Source organism: Solea senegalensis, linkage group LG19, assembly GCF_019176455.1.
Source record: "Solea senegalensis isolate Sse05_10M linkage group LG19, IFAPA_SoseM_1, whole genome shotgun sequence".
Taxonomy (NCBI): Eukaryota; Metazoa; Chordata; class Actinopteri; order Pleuronectiformes; family Soleidae; genus Solea; species Solea senegalensis.
The window spans coordinates 3,822,619-3,837,299 of NC_058038.1; the positions used below are offsets into that span (position 1 = coordinate 3,822,619).

The 14,681-nt window shown below is 38.9% G+C and overlaps 2 protein-coding genes across 4 annotated transcripts; both read right to left on the reverse strand.

Moving 5' to 3' along the window:
- Window positions 1-1,058: 1,058 nt before the first annotated feature.
- Window positions 1,059-11,128, reverse strand: mmd (monocyte to macrophage differentiation-associated). Of its 3 annotated transcripts, none has more exons than XM_044051420.1 (7): window positions 10,692-11,128; window positions 5,996-6,077; window positions 4,929-5,089; window positions 4,711-4,785; window positions 4,489-4,590; window positions 3,607-3,676; window positions 1,059-3,513 (listed from the first exon to the last, which is right to left on the reverse strand). In XM_044051420.1, exons 1-7 carry the CDS (start codon window positions 10,727-10,729, stop codon window positions 3,310-3,312), a joined length of 732 nt encoding a protein of 243 aa, XP_043907355.1. In that variant the 5' UTR covers window positions 10,730-11,128; the 3' UTR covers window positions 1,059-3,309. The 3 variants fall into 3 exon arrangements, with proteins under 3 accessions (XP_043907355.1, XP_043907358.1, XP_043907356.1); XM_044051423.1 differs by having other exon boundaries at window positions 10,684-10,715; XM_044051421.1 differs by lacking the exon at window positions 10,692-11,128 and adding an exon at window positions 7,117-7,708.
- On the reverse strand, window positions 10,825-11,127 carry LOC122785560 (small integral membrane protein 36-like). Its single transcript, XM_044051424.1, has one exon. The coding sequence runs from the start codon at window positions 11,125-11,127 to the stop codon at window positions 10,825-10,827; it is 303 nt and encodes a 100-aa protein (XP_043907359.1).
- Window positions 11,129-14,681: the final 3,553 nt, after the last annotated feature.

A 14,681-nucleotide genomic window follows, 5' to 3' on the forward strand; every position in this document is an offset into this window, starting at 1 on the left:
CGTATTGTGACTTAAATGTCGTGATTTTATCATATCGCGACTTAAATATTGTGATATCGTATTGTGACTTAAATATTGTGATAATATCGTAATGTGACTTAAATATTATGATAATATCGTATCAGGACATAAATATCGGGATAATATTGTATTGGCACATAAATATCGTGATAATATATCGTGATATAAATATCGTGATAATATATTGTGGCTTTATTGTAACTTAAATTTACAGGTTTTTTTATATACACAGAAATGTGTTGCGTTTAAAACAGGAATAAATATTGATATATACACAGCACAAATCAAAGGATTGCACATGCCCTCTTCATTCAATGGTTTTCCTTTGTTTTTATTATTTTCTAACTTATCTATCAACTAACTACAGACAATCAAATATATTCTTCACAGAAGCTTCACTTTGCTCTCATGTCACACCCGTGTCACTCCCTCAATCAGATCCATGCGTTCATCAGCTGGAGATGTTTTCAGTCGACAGGTGAGCGTCGTCAAGAGTTCGTTTGTGGATTTTGTTGATCGTACGGAGGTAAGACTGTTTCACAAATCTGTTCAGCTACTGTTTTAATCCTCATTACCAAGAAAAGTGAAAAAGAAGTTTTTACTTTAAGACATGAAAGTCAGTCCGTGTGGAAACTTTGAAAGAATTTTGAAGCAACTGGTGACGAAACAAATGTGACTTTTCAGGTACGCTTTAGTTCTATTATTTTAACAAAACTTTACTGTTTCAAGGAAGCTTCTTTTGAATATAAAATTTGGTGAGAATCTCAAAAAAAGTGAGCTTTTAAATTGTCAACAAATATGTGGAAATCCTTAAAATAATCTGTGCTGTCGACTCACGACACATTGTAATCACATCATTGAAAATGACTTTTTTCTATGAGACAAAAATCTGAAAAATTGATAAACTGATTTTTTTAAATTTGAAATTGTCAACAAATCCTTGAAATTATGAACTAAAAATTAACTACTTCTTTAAATTGTCAATAAATCTGCTGAAAACGCTGTGTAAAATTAAAATAAAACAGAAACCATTCATAAAACGACGTTAAATATTTTTTTATTGTCACATTAAAAAGTTGACGTTAATTCAGCACCTTTTGAAAAAGTCAATGGAAGAGACCACAATGAGCTTAAATGTTTTATTTATTTATTCATTCATTCATTCATTCATACATTTGTTTTCTTTCCCCGTCTGCAAAAAGGCGCCTGGATCATAAAACATGTGACAAACAACAGAAAATACAAACATTACAAAACACACACACACACACACACCACAGTGGTTAAAGACGTTGACGACAGTTAGAAAAAAGTTTGCAGTCGTTTGGCGTCGCAAAAAAAAACAAAATGAGAAAACACGAGTGGAAATGTTGATACAGGACTACAGTGCACTAGAGTTTGTGCGCACACACGCACACACAGTGTTGAACAGATTCCTCGTCATCATGATTTCTCTCTCCGTGACAAATGTCTGCCACAAGGTGTCGCCACTGCGCTTTCCTGAAATGTCGAGGAATCGCCTTCTCTTCTCACATTAAATGTCGTTTCCCTGAAAACTGCACATGGACTCGAAGTCTGAATCAGAAGTAAAAGTCAGAAAAATAGTAATAAAAAAATAATATATTGTTTCCTGAAAGAAGAAACGACCTCTGACCCCGACTGCTTGTTCTCCGTGAAAGGACAGGAATGTAAATACTTTTCTGGTGCCTAAAGTGTCCAGAGTTGCCTTTGAACGCCTCGTCACACGCGCGTTCTTTACTTTTCCTTTTATTTTCACTTTGGCAAAACACCTGTAGCTTCCTGTGTGAAAACTGTTAAATCACCACCTGGATTTAAATGAAGCCAACTGTTTTTTAAAAAAGCGCTCCGTTGGATAATTACTGCCGTGGTGAACGAGTTTTCCCTGGCGACAAGTGACTTATTCCAAATGGTCAGCATTTATCACAAAACAAACAACTAAACGTGGGTTCAACACGTGATTTTAAGTTTTATGTTTGAGGAGGGAAAAGGTCAGAAAAAGCAGTTGGAACAACATTACAACTCCTTTATGTTTAAAAGGTCCAGTGTGCATTTAGGAGGGTTTTTATTGGCAGAAATGTTCCCTCAACCCCCTCACGGTATGTTCCAGTCATAGTCGGAAGTCAGAATTTCCGAGTTGTGGCCGCCACTCGTACAAACACTGCTGTTTTTAAATCAGTACGACGCTGTTCAATAAACGCTAAATGCTTAAATGTTAACACGTGTGCAAAATACTGTCACTCCCAGTTCCGACTTAGCATTAGAACAAATTTTTACTTGATGCTAAGTGAGGGCCTTGCTTTACGGCCACCGTAGATCCCCGACGCACTAGATGTCACTACTTCTTACACACTGGGCCTTTAATAACACAAGCGGTCCACCCACTTCAGTCACAAAATACACGATCTTTGCGGTGGAAAAAAAGTAAATAACGATAAAAACACGTGCTAAAGGCGAGCCAACAAATATTCTGAGTGTGTGACTTTTGTTGTTGGCTAGGCAGTGTATTTCGCAGAAAAAGGTATTGGCTAAAATATCGCAACATTAACTCATTAACATTAAGGTACGATCGGAGGAGGAGGAGTTCTGTGACTCGACTCTGCCGCGGTGAAATGGCGACGTTTTAGCACCTCGTGTCTCGGGAATCAGCAGCTGAAATGGATGAAGTTTACAGTTTGTTTGTTTTTCATATATATATATATATATATATATATATATATATATATATATATATACATATATACACATATATATACACATATATATATGGTCGCCGCAAAAACAATGTTAACATCGCTGTTGACTTTAAACTGTCAGATGCTCTTCTAGGCTGAATATTTTGGTTTGAGTTGCCTCTTTAGACCGTTCTGTACATCTGAAATGTTACTACTTTGCGATAGTTTTTTGACATAAGAATTGTTTTAAATGTTGCAGCAGGTTTAAGAGATCTATCACTCAAATCGGGCCTCAGTCGCGATACCCAGCCTTACACAGATGTGGAATGTGACTCTCCGACTCTTCAAGCGATAAGAAAAAAAACCTGTCACCAAAATATCTCAAGTACTCACGAACGTGCCGAGGCGAACACTTTACTAGTAAAAAGTAGTTTTACAAAAACAGCTTCTGTTCCCCGCGTTAGAAAACGGTAAACAATTCAAATATATATATATATATATATATATATATATATACATACATATACTGTATATATAATTTTTTTTCGTAAACGTTTCAGCTGCCGCCGCAGCTTCAGTGGTCAGTCGGGCGCAGTCACGAGCCGAGGAGGGCGTCGGCGCTGGGAGCCTTGTAGAGGTATTTCCAGATGGCGTAGTAGTGCACGGCGGCGGCGAGCGCCACGAACACGTGCCAGATGGCGTGAGCGAAAGGGATGACGCCGTCACACTTGAAGAAGAACACGCCGAGGCAGTAGATGAGTCCGCCGCAGGCCAGCTCCTGAAGCCCGTCGGTGTTGCTCTGCAGAATAAAGAAAACCTCGTTTTAAAGCCGTGGGACAAAGTAGCAGGTGAACATTCAGAGCGTGTAAATAAGACTGAAAGTGAAAATTACCATTGACGTCACAACCGACGCCGGGAAAAAGCCCATCGCCAAGTAGAAGGCCAGCTCAACCACTTTATACCTAGGGAGGAAAAACAAACATCACATGAGTGATGCAAATGTTATTTTCATAAAATATGAATAGTCACATCAATAAAAAACATGGAAATTAAACCTTTTTAGAGTGTGTAAGTTCTTAGATTTTACAGCTAATTTAAGATATACATACCGCTGTCCACGTTTCATATAATCCTAATTTTAATGTATTTGCAGCCAGAAAAAGGTGAAGGTAATTCTTTTCATTTACAACACTTTAAAGGCCTTTTGCACACCAGACGCAGTGTAAAAATATTTTTTTCATTATTTATTCATTTGTTCAAATTGCGCTCTAGAGCTGAAACAATTAATCGATGATTCGATTATTAAATTAATCAACAACTGTTTTGATAATTGAATAATCAGTTTGAAGCTTCTTTCATGATTAAAACAATATTTCCAATTTTTTTAAGCTTCTTAAATGTGAACATTTTCATAAAAGTTAATCATTTTGGTTTGTGGACAAAACAAGACATTTGAGAAGATCATTTCCAGGTTTGACAAACACCGATCCACAGTTTGTAAGGTTTTCTGATATTCTGAACACCAAACGATTAATCGATCAATCAAGAAAGTAATCGACAGATTCATCGATAATGAAAATAATGGTTAGTTTATTTGTTAGTTCGTTGCAGCTCTATTGCGCTCGATGTGAGGCTGCGTCCTAATTCACATCCGAGTTCATCCCAGTCTAATTTGCGTCACAAAACAAAACGTCCAAAAATTCCCAGTTCCTCATGGATATTTTATCCGTGAAACAACCCACGAGTAAACAGACGTGTGTCGACGCAAACTCACTTCTCATGGTAGTTGAAGACGTAGACGGTTCCAGCCGCGGCCATGAGCCACACGAACCAGCGCATGTGCGCCGCCAGAGGTCCCAGTTCACGCAGGTTTAACCTGTGGAGAGACCACACACACACAGACACACACACACAGCCGAGGTTACACAACCACCAAGAAGTATACAAGAAGAGACGAGACAAAAAAAAAACAACAACAAAAGACAAAGACACTCACCAAGGTGTGTAAGAGGCAGCGATGAAGAAATAGATGACCACTCTGTCACACATGTGGAAACACTGCTCCATCGACCTGAAACGGAGGGGGGGGGAAATTAATAGCCCTCCAGTAAGTCGTAAAACTACCCTACGATATATTATTTACCAACTTGATTGAAGATTTGGAAAACTTCCACTTTATTCCCATAAGTTATCTCTTGTTCTGCTTCTCCTCACCTCATGTGGCTCTTCTTCCAGGTGATGATGTGAAACACAGTGGAGACCAGGAACAGTGCACAGAGGCCCATCCCGTACACCCAGGCCGTGATCCTCTCCCAGCTGTTGTCAGACAGACGGTACAGCGAGGCCATGCCCACGAAGGCCGGCACGATGAGGAGCTGCGGGGACGACGATCACAGAGTCAGCAGCAGATACTTGACACACCCACACACACACACACACACACACAGCTTCCCAAAGTTCACGTTTCAGTACATACATGTTCTAGCACGACTCAACTCATTTTTTTTTACGTTGACAGACTGTCAGCCACTGATTGGTCAGAGAGTGTCGCCACTGAAGAGTCATGAGCACAATATCCGACACAAGAATCAAAGTGAACAAAGCTGAACTGTAGATCAGTTAAAAACGACTTAAAAATCCTGACAACATGTGTTAATCTCCAACTAAAATGTCAATATCAGTGGAGTCAGTACTGAACGATTCTGTGAACAGATCTGTTTTTTTTTTAAATCAACTGATTCTAGGAGTGTGCGATATGTAGCGTCTACGACAGTATCTTAATTGTTGTTTTACGATGTGTGAAATCACAATATCGAGTATGTCAAAATCATTTTTGAGAGGCCACATATTCACTGCATGATCAAGCTCAGTAGGACAGACTGCGGCGCATGCGCGTTGAGAACGCATGCCGTGTCCATGCTTCACAACAACAAGCTAACGCAGCTGCATGTATGAAGTTAAACACGAGTGAACAAACAGCTCCAGGACACAAAACACAAACTCTACCAGCCTCAGAATCCACGTCGTTAGATTTAATAGCTAAACGCGTAGAATATGAAAACTTCGGCAGTCAGCGGTCGACCACGACCGGCCAGCTAAGGTACCGACAAGAAAACACCCTCCGCAAACTTTGGCCGCAGTTAAATGTGGAGCCACGTCCTCATGTTAATGCCTTGTAGTAGACTTCACGCAGCCCTTACTATGACGACCTCGCCCACATTGAGCAGGAGCTACGAAGCCGAGCCGAGCAGTGCTAGAAAAGCGCCTTGTGTGACACTCACAGCATGGGTGTAGCAGTTTGCAGCATGCTCGTAGCAGGTGGGCTGGTAGCGGCAGTTAGCAGAGGCCCGTCTGTTCATGAACCTGAAACACAACAAAAACAAAAAAATGTCACTACTATGTGTCTCCTCGCGGTGGCGCTGCTCAAATGAATGAAGGGCGGAAGTGACCTGGCTGAAGAAAGAGGGATTTTACAGCGGGATGACGGTAGAGAAAGCTACGCTAAAGAGATGCTCCATCCATGTTCAATACACAACACTTTGACCTTTCAATACTGTATGTCGTGAATAAATGGAGGAATCCTGCACTTTAACTTATCACGTTAACATTTTGTTTTATTCAGTTCAAAGAACTGTTGTATGTATCTAAAGCCGCAACTACCGATTATTTTCATAAACGAATAATCTGTCAATTATTTTCACGATTAATCGAGTAACAGCAAACAATGTTGATCAATTTGTCAAACCTGGAAATGATGATGTTCTCGAAGGTCTTAATTTTGTCCACAATCAAATGATTTAGTTTTAATGATTTCTTTGTTATATGGTGCAAAGAAACGAAGAAAATATTCACATTTAAGAAGCTGAAACAATCAAATCTCATTTTAATCATGAAAAAAGGTTCAAACCAATTAATCGATTATCAAAATAGTTGACGATTAATTTAATAATCGAGTAATTGTTTCAGCTCTAGTTGTATAAATATATATATATAGTGGTAACCTTATTATGAATAAGTGAACTATCAAAAACTCATGCCCATCCCTGAATTAGGTTGAGTATTTTCTATCGAGTAATCGTTTGGTCCATAAAGTGTCAGGAAATGTTGAAAGATGTCGAGTTAAAGTTATTTCATAGATTTGTGTGATTGCGGAACAACAAAAACAAGCTAATAAACTGTATATTGTGCAGTATATCTTGTTTATACTATTTAATCATTATTTGATGTTGGTTTCCTTTTAGTGTCTGTATGTGAATAACAGGATAATAACTTACTTTAAAAGTGGGGTTAACTATGCAACACATGGCTGCAGACATTTTTGCATTAATACAGTGAATTAATATCTATATTAAAAAAAGTGTCATATGTGGGATTAAGAGGCAAATGATCAGATGTCACTCACCTCTGAAAGCTGTTCACTCTCTTCATTTCACTGCTCAGTGAACCACGGGGAGAAAAGCAGCGAACAATGGAGCCACAAAGCTCCGCTATTAGTAAAAATGATTCCAAAAATGAAACAGGCACAACCTGCTCTGACAAAGCGAGGGAAACGGAAGGCCTAGCATCAGCTAGCTACGATAACGCTCACGAGCTAACTTTCATTTAAGGCACAAACGCACACTCGGTCCCACTTCTTCTACACAGCCTCCATTTTAGCCTTTTTCTTAGAACCATTTCTGTTTCAGAACCCACTCACTCACTCACTGCCGCTGCTGTACGCTACAGGTATCCATGAGCACCGGGAAGAGAGGGGGGTGGGGGGGGCGCAGCCTGGAATGACCCCCGCAAAGCACACACTACAGTCGGGTAATGACGAGCCGGCTCCGCCGCTGCTGCTCCACTCGAGTCTGCGTGAACGCCCCGCCCAAAAACTGTCATGAGATGTTGACCGACAGTACATTCAGCCAATCAGCGGCTAAGAGAATATTAAAGGGGCGGAGTCAATGTTTTTGTATTTACCAATTTATCCATAACTAAAGATTCTTATTGTATCTTTGTGATGTTATTGATTTGATTTAATAATATAATATCATATTTTTCTAATATAAATTATAAATATAATTATATTATAATTATATAATATATATATATATAATATTATAATATATATAATTATATATATATTATATAAAATATATTCTAATATAAAAACAAACCAAAAAAAGTGTTATATCGAAAAATAAATATATATATGTGTATGTATATATGTATGTATGTATGTATATGTACATATATACAATAGTATATGTATATACAATATGTGTGTGTGTGTGTGTATATATATGTACGTATGTATGTATGTATGTATACATATATATACACACATAAACTCATGCAGTAGCTGCATCTTGGGCTTCAACTGACTCATGCCTCTATGTAAGCTCTGGAAGCTGAAGTTCGTGAATTAGGCCTCACTTATATTCTTTAATGATCCTGTTTTATTTGTACTTGGAGCATGTATTGGTCAGGCTTCACAAATAAATAAATAAATAAAAGAAAGCAAATGAAATAAAAGATGTTGCTGAGTCACTGATGTTGACTGAGTCACTGATGTTGAAAAGGTCAAAAGAAAACCTGCCGGCCTGGTTTCAACCTGAACGTTACCTCTGACGTAACTGCTGCACTTTGAGACGAGCAGAACGGAATTATTTAATCTCAATCTGACAAAAAAAAGCACACATGCAAAAGCATCCACGGATAAATATAAATATGTGTTCTGGAGCAACATTACTGCTGTGTAACAGTAATGGAGTAAAGTAAAGGTGGGAAAACCTCACCTTAGATTAGAAGAGGCTTTATGTGAACATGTGACACGGCGCTAAACAGCTTTGTAATTGGTTTTACTCTTGCCTCAATAGTTTTTTACCTCCATTAGCCATAAAATGTATTTTTCATGTTTTAATGATTTATTTTCTTATTTGAAGCAAATAAACTAGAAAATATTCAAATTTGAGAAGCTGAAAAATCAAAGAAACAATTTTTGACATTTGACAATTATTTTAGTTAAAAAATTAAATATATCAAAAATATCCTCATAGTAATGAGTAATTACAAAAGATCATATTACTAGAGATTATAATCCTACATACAGAGTCCCACATATTCTCCTTTGACACTTAAGTTGTTGATATTATTAGTTATTTTACTTTATTTTACTTGGTTTATTTTTTACACTGTATGAATGTTATTTATGTACAACCCATATTTAAGGTATTTTTATTTATTGTACTTGTTTTTTTTATTGTATGACTGTTATTTGTACCCATATTGAAGGTATTTTTCATTTTGTATTAGTTTTTATTGTGTTTTTTTTATTGTATGATTGTTATTTTTACCCTTAATGTATTTTTATTCAATTTATTTGTATTTTCATATATATTTTATTGCCTCGTCTGATCTTTTATGTGTTATTTATTATTACAAATAAAGTTGGAATTATATTTATTGATTGTCAAAGTAAATAGTGTATTCTTTTATTTTTGTGTTTCTTCACTGTCAGTATAATGAAGCTGAGCAGATGACAGGCTGAGCCTGTAGCGTGCACCACAGTGAGACACATGGCTGAGGATTAATGTGTTCACTGAAGCGCAGTCGCCTCCCTGCGCTCACTTTACACCTCAGTGTCACAGACAAGTCGCACTTCTGTGAGGATCGATTTCCTTGGAACAAAACACTGTTTAGCACCAGGAAACTTCTGCCCTTAAATATTTTAGCATATTGTCAATAATCAAGGCTACGTGTTGTATCTATTTTGTTCATGTATAGTAAAGTAGCAGCTGTACACCCAGGCCTGATTAGCCTCTGCTAAGCTAACTCAGCATTCTCATCGCGTATACCCCAAAAAGTTCCAGTGCAGTATGTCTCGTCACGATTGCACTTGTTTTGGTCTGACATGATATCTTAAAGGTAAATTTGATTATCGTCAACATACAATTGATTTGAACCTCATACTGTGTTGCATAAAATTGATCGAAGAGTTAGATGTGGCCGACGATTTTTTGTTGTTGAGTTCTGCTCACGCCCCCAATCTCTGTTCAAGTCGCAAACATGTTTAATACTTGCGATTTTGAGCTCATATGACATTCAAATCTCGTCTGTTAATCCCTCACACTCCAGGATATTTTTGGTCAGGTGAAATGTTCAAACCAGCCTCAAATCGGAATTCTCACGATTGCCGGAAGGGCCTGATCGGGACCAAAATCTGTGGGGCAGGCTTAAGCTAAATCGACCTTCTCAACATGGACCCCCAAAAAGTTACCGTATGTCTCATCGCGATTGCATCTGTTTTGGTCGGAAATTATACCTTTAAGGTATAACTGATTGTCAACATACAATCTGTCTCACGGTCAGCTTTGAGCAAACGTCCTCCCTGAGTAAAGACAGAAGAATGGAGATGTGGCAGACGAGGAACCTGCATTACAATTTTATGTAAGACTTTCAAGAAGTGAAGTGTCAAAGTTAAGAGTGCTCAAGACCAGTTACAGTTGGCTAGTTAGAGATTTTAGAGAGAAAATGTTTTTGCACCAGATGAGAATTCAAGAGACTTTGCTCTTCTGATCAAATTACAAAGCTAGTTCCAGCATCAGGGACTTAACCAAAAGTTGACCACTAATCTTCGATACTTGTGGCTGCAGATCTGGAGCAGTAAACTTTGATTTGATAGAGATCATTTTTATCTCCATGTGGCAGAAGAGCAAAGTCCAAAGACGACAACACGTGAAACGAGGGCACTGATTTGTTTATATTAAAGCTTAAGTACGCAGAATTTGTCCTGCGTTTCCAGTCCTCTGCATCTTTCTCCGAACTCTACCCTTAAACCATAAACCACCACTCAACAGAATGCCCTCTTTATTCCCTGTGCTTTATCAGTTGTGACATTTCCTCTCCAGAGCAGACTGCAGGCTTTGGCTTGAAACCCTTGAGATCAAGAGGGATTTCAGGAGCACACAAACCACATAAAGACACTTACACACTTACCGTCCAAACCTGGTCCTGCGCAGGTCAAATACAAGCATTTTTCCAAGCAAGAAAGTGTAAAAAGAAAGTGTATGTATAAAAGCAAAAAAAAAAGAAGTCAATTATGTACAAAGGTGAGTCCTCTGAGTGTCCCTCAGACCATTGTGCTCTTCTTCTCCCTAAAGTCCGAGTGCGTAGGCTCGTGGTACGTCGTGATCATGTTGGTCGTGTCCCACCGTCCCACCGAGGCTGGAGAGCTCTGCATCACCACCAGCCTGATGGGAGACTGGGTTGGCTGCGGGTCCGGGGCGTACTCCTTGGTAGGATCTTTGCCCCGGCAGTCATACATGATACAGGATATCAGGAAGACCAGGAGCAAGATAACGTAGCTGGCGATGAGGATGCAAAGGTTCAAAGTGACGGGGTCGATCTCCTGGTAGTTTTCCAGAAAGCCCATGGTTCCTGCTTCATGCTGTGAGGCCTGAAGGCCTTAGAGAGAACACGCACCGTTAGAGGGAGCGAAGCCTGGGAGAAGGTATCAAAGACCGACAGAGGAACGTTAAACAAGCCTGGGTGACAGGAGGCTTTTCTCCCTCTCTATCCTCTTCAATCTGTCACTCTCTACTCTTCTACTGTCCTCCCCTCCCTCCCTCCCTCCCTTCATCCTCTCTTGCTCACTCCCGTCTCCCTCCTCTCCGTTTCAGAGAAGCGCCGTGGATACACGACTTTGAGGTAAAAATACTTTAATCCGTGCTACTCCCTCCAGCCTTGAATTTCTGCGACCAGCGGATCGCTTTAATAACTTAAGCTTCGGCTGTAACTCGGCAAACACTGACCAACTCTGTGTTATGTCATCTGTGAACATTAATTACTGCGTGTTTCGACGTATTTAAGTGCATGTCTATGTGTGTGTGTGTGTGTGTGTGTGTGTAGAGTAATCCTAATCTTGATTGTGAGTGGGGATTGACGGGGGAAGCCATCTGGCTAAATCGAGGCCACCGAGCAGGGCCAAAAGTGCTATCGTGACTTGCTAACACAGGACATTTTCTTTTTCAAAGCTGCATAGAGCAACTTTTGTTGATTTTTGTTGTTACACATTCATTAAGACCAAAAACATTGGTGAGAAAAGAAAAAATAAGAGCTACGTAAGTTCAAGAAGTGAAGTGTGGACGTTTAAGCGTGCTAAAGACAGCTCAGGGTTAGCAAATTAGCGCTGGCATTATGAGTTTTTAGAAAGAAAACGTTCTCGAAATAGATGATAATTGAAGAGTTTCTTGAAAAAGAGAAGAGACTTCGCAGTTCTGACCATGTTACAAACCTTTTTATCTCGGTTTGCAGTCGTCTTGCGTCTGTCTGTACATAAAATCATCACTTCCTGTGTGCAGATCGCCTGTCGCCGGGTGACACAAAATCTAAACACAGAGATTGGATGTGTCTCTAAACTTATTTGACAAAGATTTGAATCAAAAGTTGCATACAACTGTTTTAAGTACAAATCTGTGTCTAATCTGGTGTGGATTTTTTTGTTTTTTGTTGGACAAACTATCCAAGTGGATTACAGCAACGTTTTTCCTCTGTACACTGGAATCTTGGAATCTTCTTGTGTTATATTTGATGTGTGGTGATACAGGGAGGGTTAAACAAAACAAACAAACAAAAAACATTGCATGTGTTATAGTGAGTGATGAACAGCAGAGGGCAGCAGTTAGCAATGATGGAGAGCAAAGCCTGAGGCTGAACTTTAACCCAGACTAACACTTCCAAAAGAGTAAGCAGGGAGATTAAGATCCGTATAAACACTCTAATCTCATAATGATTATACAAAACATGAAAAAAATACAGAGTTTTGTTTTGTTTATTTCTGTGTTTTTGGAGATCTTGTGAACACATGCTGTCTCTTATCAAATAAACCAATAAAATAAAATGCATAAAAAGTCATTTTAATACTTTTCTCTGTATATTTTCAACGTGATTTCGATTTTCCACGTTTCATTTTTGTACATTGTGATTGTGTTTTCTTATTCTGCCCTCAAATTTCAAGACAAAATACTTCTTTATTCAATAAAACCAACCAGTTGAATGAATTAATGGCTGAATTTTGTTTAGTGTTCTTCAGTTTCAGTGAACAGAATCATTGTGAATGTCATCAGAAACACCTGTACAAAAACAAAATGGCTGTTGCGAAATCAAAATCCACTGAAATCACCACCTGAATTCACTCAGTCACGATTGGGTGACGCCCCCTCGCCAACTCTATAAAAGTGTTTGCTTCATAATCGTCCACCATTTTGTGACCCGACCAAGATCTCTGAGGTCAAAACAAGTCTTCTTGGAAGTATGACACGACAAGTGTGAGACTTCAATTCAACAGAAAAAGTGAGCAACAGAGCATGAAAAGAGGCTTTAATCTGCTGCAGCTCTCCTGCACACACACACACACACACACTTCCTGCCTCCTGGTGTGTAACAGAGAGTGAGCTGCAGATTTTCAGCATTATATCTGTGAACCGCAGAGTGACCTCACTCCGGTCCTGATGTTCAGGCCTGTAATCTCCTCTGTGTGTTCAGGAGGAAACTGATGTCAGGAGTGAAAAGGCTTGACCCCCCACCCCCGGCCCCGCCTGACCTCCTCCACACAGATCAGAGGCCCGAGTCATGTGACCATGAGAAACGATGACCATGCCATCTGTGCGCGTCCTGCACCTGGAGCAGGTAAAGAACTCTCTGCAAACTTTTGTGGTCTGATAGTTATAGTAGAAAAAGATGAATAATTCAATTCAAGTATGTCCACATTATTGTTGGACATGCTGACTCAGCATTCCCTATGAATTAAAAGCAAAAACAGAGAGTCAGAGAAGCAACATTTGACAATGCTGACTCAGCATTCCCAACTAAAATGAAGTATAACAGGAGCACTCTTGTTGGAAGTGCTGACTCACCATTTTCAGCTAAACCAATAGTCGGAAATGCTGACTCACCATTTTAATCAATAAAACAGGAAAACAGTATTTGGAAAAGCTGTTTTCCAAAGCTGGTTTCAGCATTCCCAGCCAAAAACAAATATAACAGGAACCTTAAGATAGCTAACTAAAAATAATGTATATGGTTGAATATGCTGACTCACCATTTCCAACTAATATTCAGTAAAACAAGAATGACGTATTTAGACATGCTGACTCAGCATTTGCAACCTAATAATTAATAATAAAAATGGAACGCGTTAGTTGGAAAAGTTTCTAAAAGGGTCACACTGTTCATCTATCAATCAAAATAATATAATTGCAATAATTTTACACAGAAAAGGATCAGAATCTTATAGTTTTTGTGTATTTTTATTATGTTTATGTCATGGACATTCCCTTGTACATATATATATATATATACATATATATATATATATATATATATATATATATAGCCCACTGCTCCTAATTCTAGGATGGGTCAAAATGCAGAGGAATACTTTCCCTAAGGGGATTAATAAAAAACTAACTTTATATATATACAGCTAGCTATATATGTATGAATAAAAAGGGCCATTTTATCGCATACCAGGTGTGATTGTACGATTATATTCAAAAATCAACAGAGAAAAGATTTAAAGCTCTACAAATGGATGATTCTGTCCTGGGAATGTTTGTATTGTTGTGGCGTCAGAGAATGATTAGCTCAGAGTTTTGTCTGTATGTGTGTGTGTGTGTGTTTACTCGGCTTCTTGGGTGGAGTTTCTCCTGCTTATATCTTGGAGATATAGATCTTCTTCCCCACAGGCCAGACTCTGGTGCCAGTGAGTCCAGCAGAGAGACACAGAGACAGAGACAGAGCGATGGCTCAGGATGTTTTTCAGATCTTTGTGGATGAGGATGTTGAGGGTTTGCTTCTTGTTTTGCGTTCATCATCCTCTGGCCTGAGGGCCTCTGAGGGGCCACACCTGATGTTTGTTCATTTTACCAGCGTGAAGCTTGGAGTCTTGCTGCGTTGGCACTGACTCTCCATCAGAAACATGTGAAA

What these genes read in the sequence shown, in the direction of transcription:
- LOC122785560 (XM_044051424.1), bottom strand. Translation starts at nt 11,127, where the DNA reads ATGGGCTTTCTGGAAAACTACCAGGAGATCGACCCCGTCACTTTGAAC.
- mmd (XM_044051420.1), bottom strand. Translation starts at nt 10,729, where the DNA reads ATGCTTGTATTTGACCTGCGCAGGACCAGGTTTGGACG. An exon ending in GCTGCCTCTTACACACCTTG is followed by an intron (nt 4,591 to 4,710) that starts GTGAGTGTCTTT and finishes GTCTCTCCACAG; the next exon opens with GTTAAACCTGCGTGAACTGG. An exon ending in GTCTTCAACTACCATGAGAA is followed by an intron (nt 3,677 to 4,488) that starts GTGAGTTTGCGT and finishes TTTCCTCCCTAG; the next exon opens with GTATAAAGTGGTTGAGCTGG.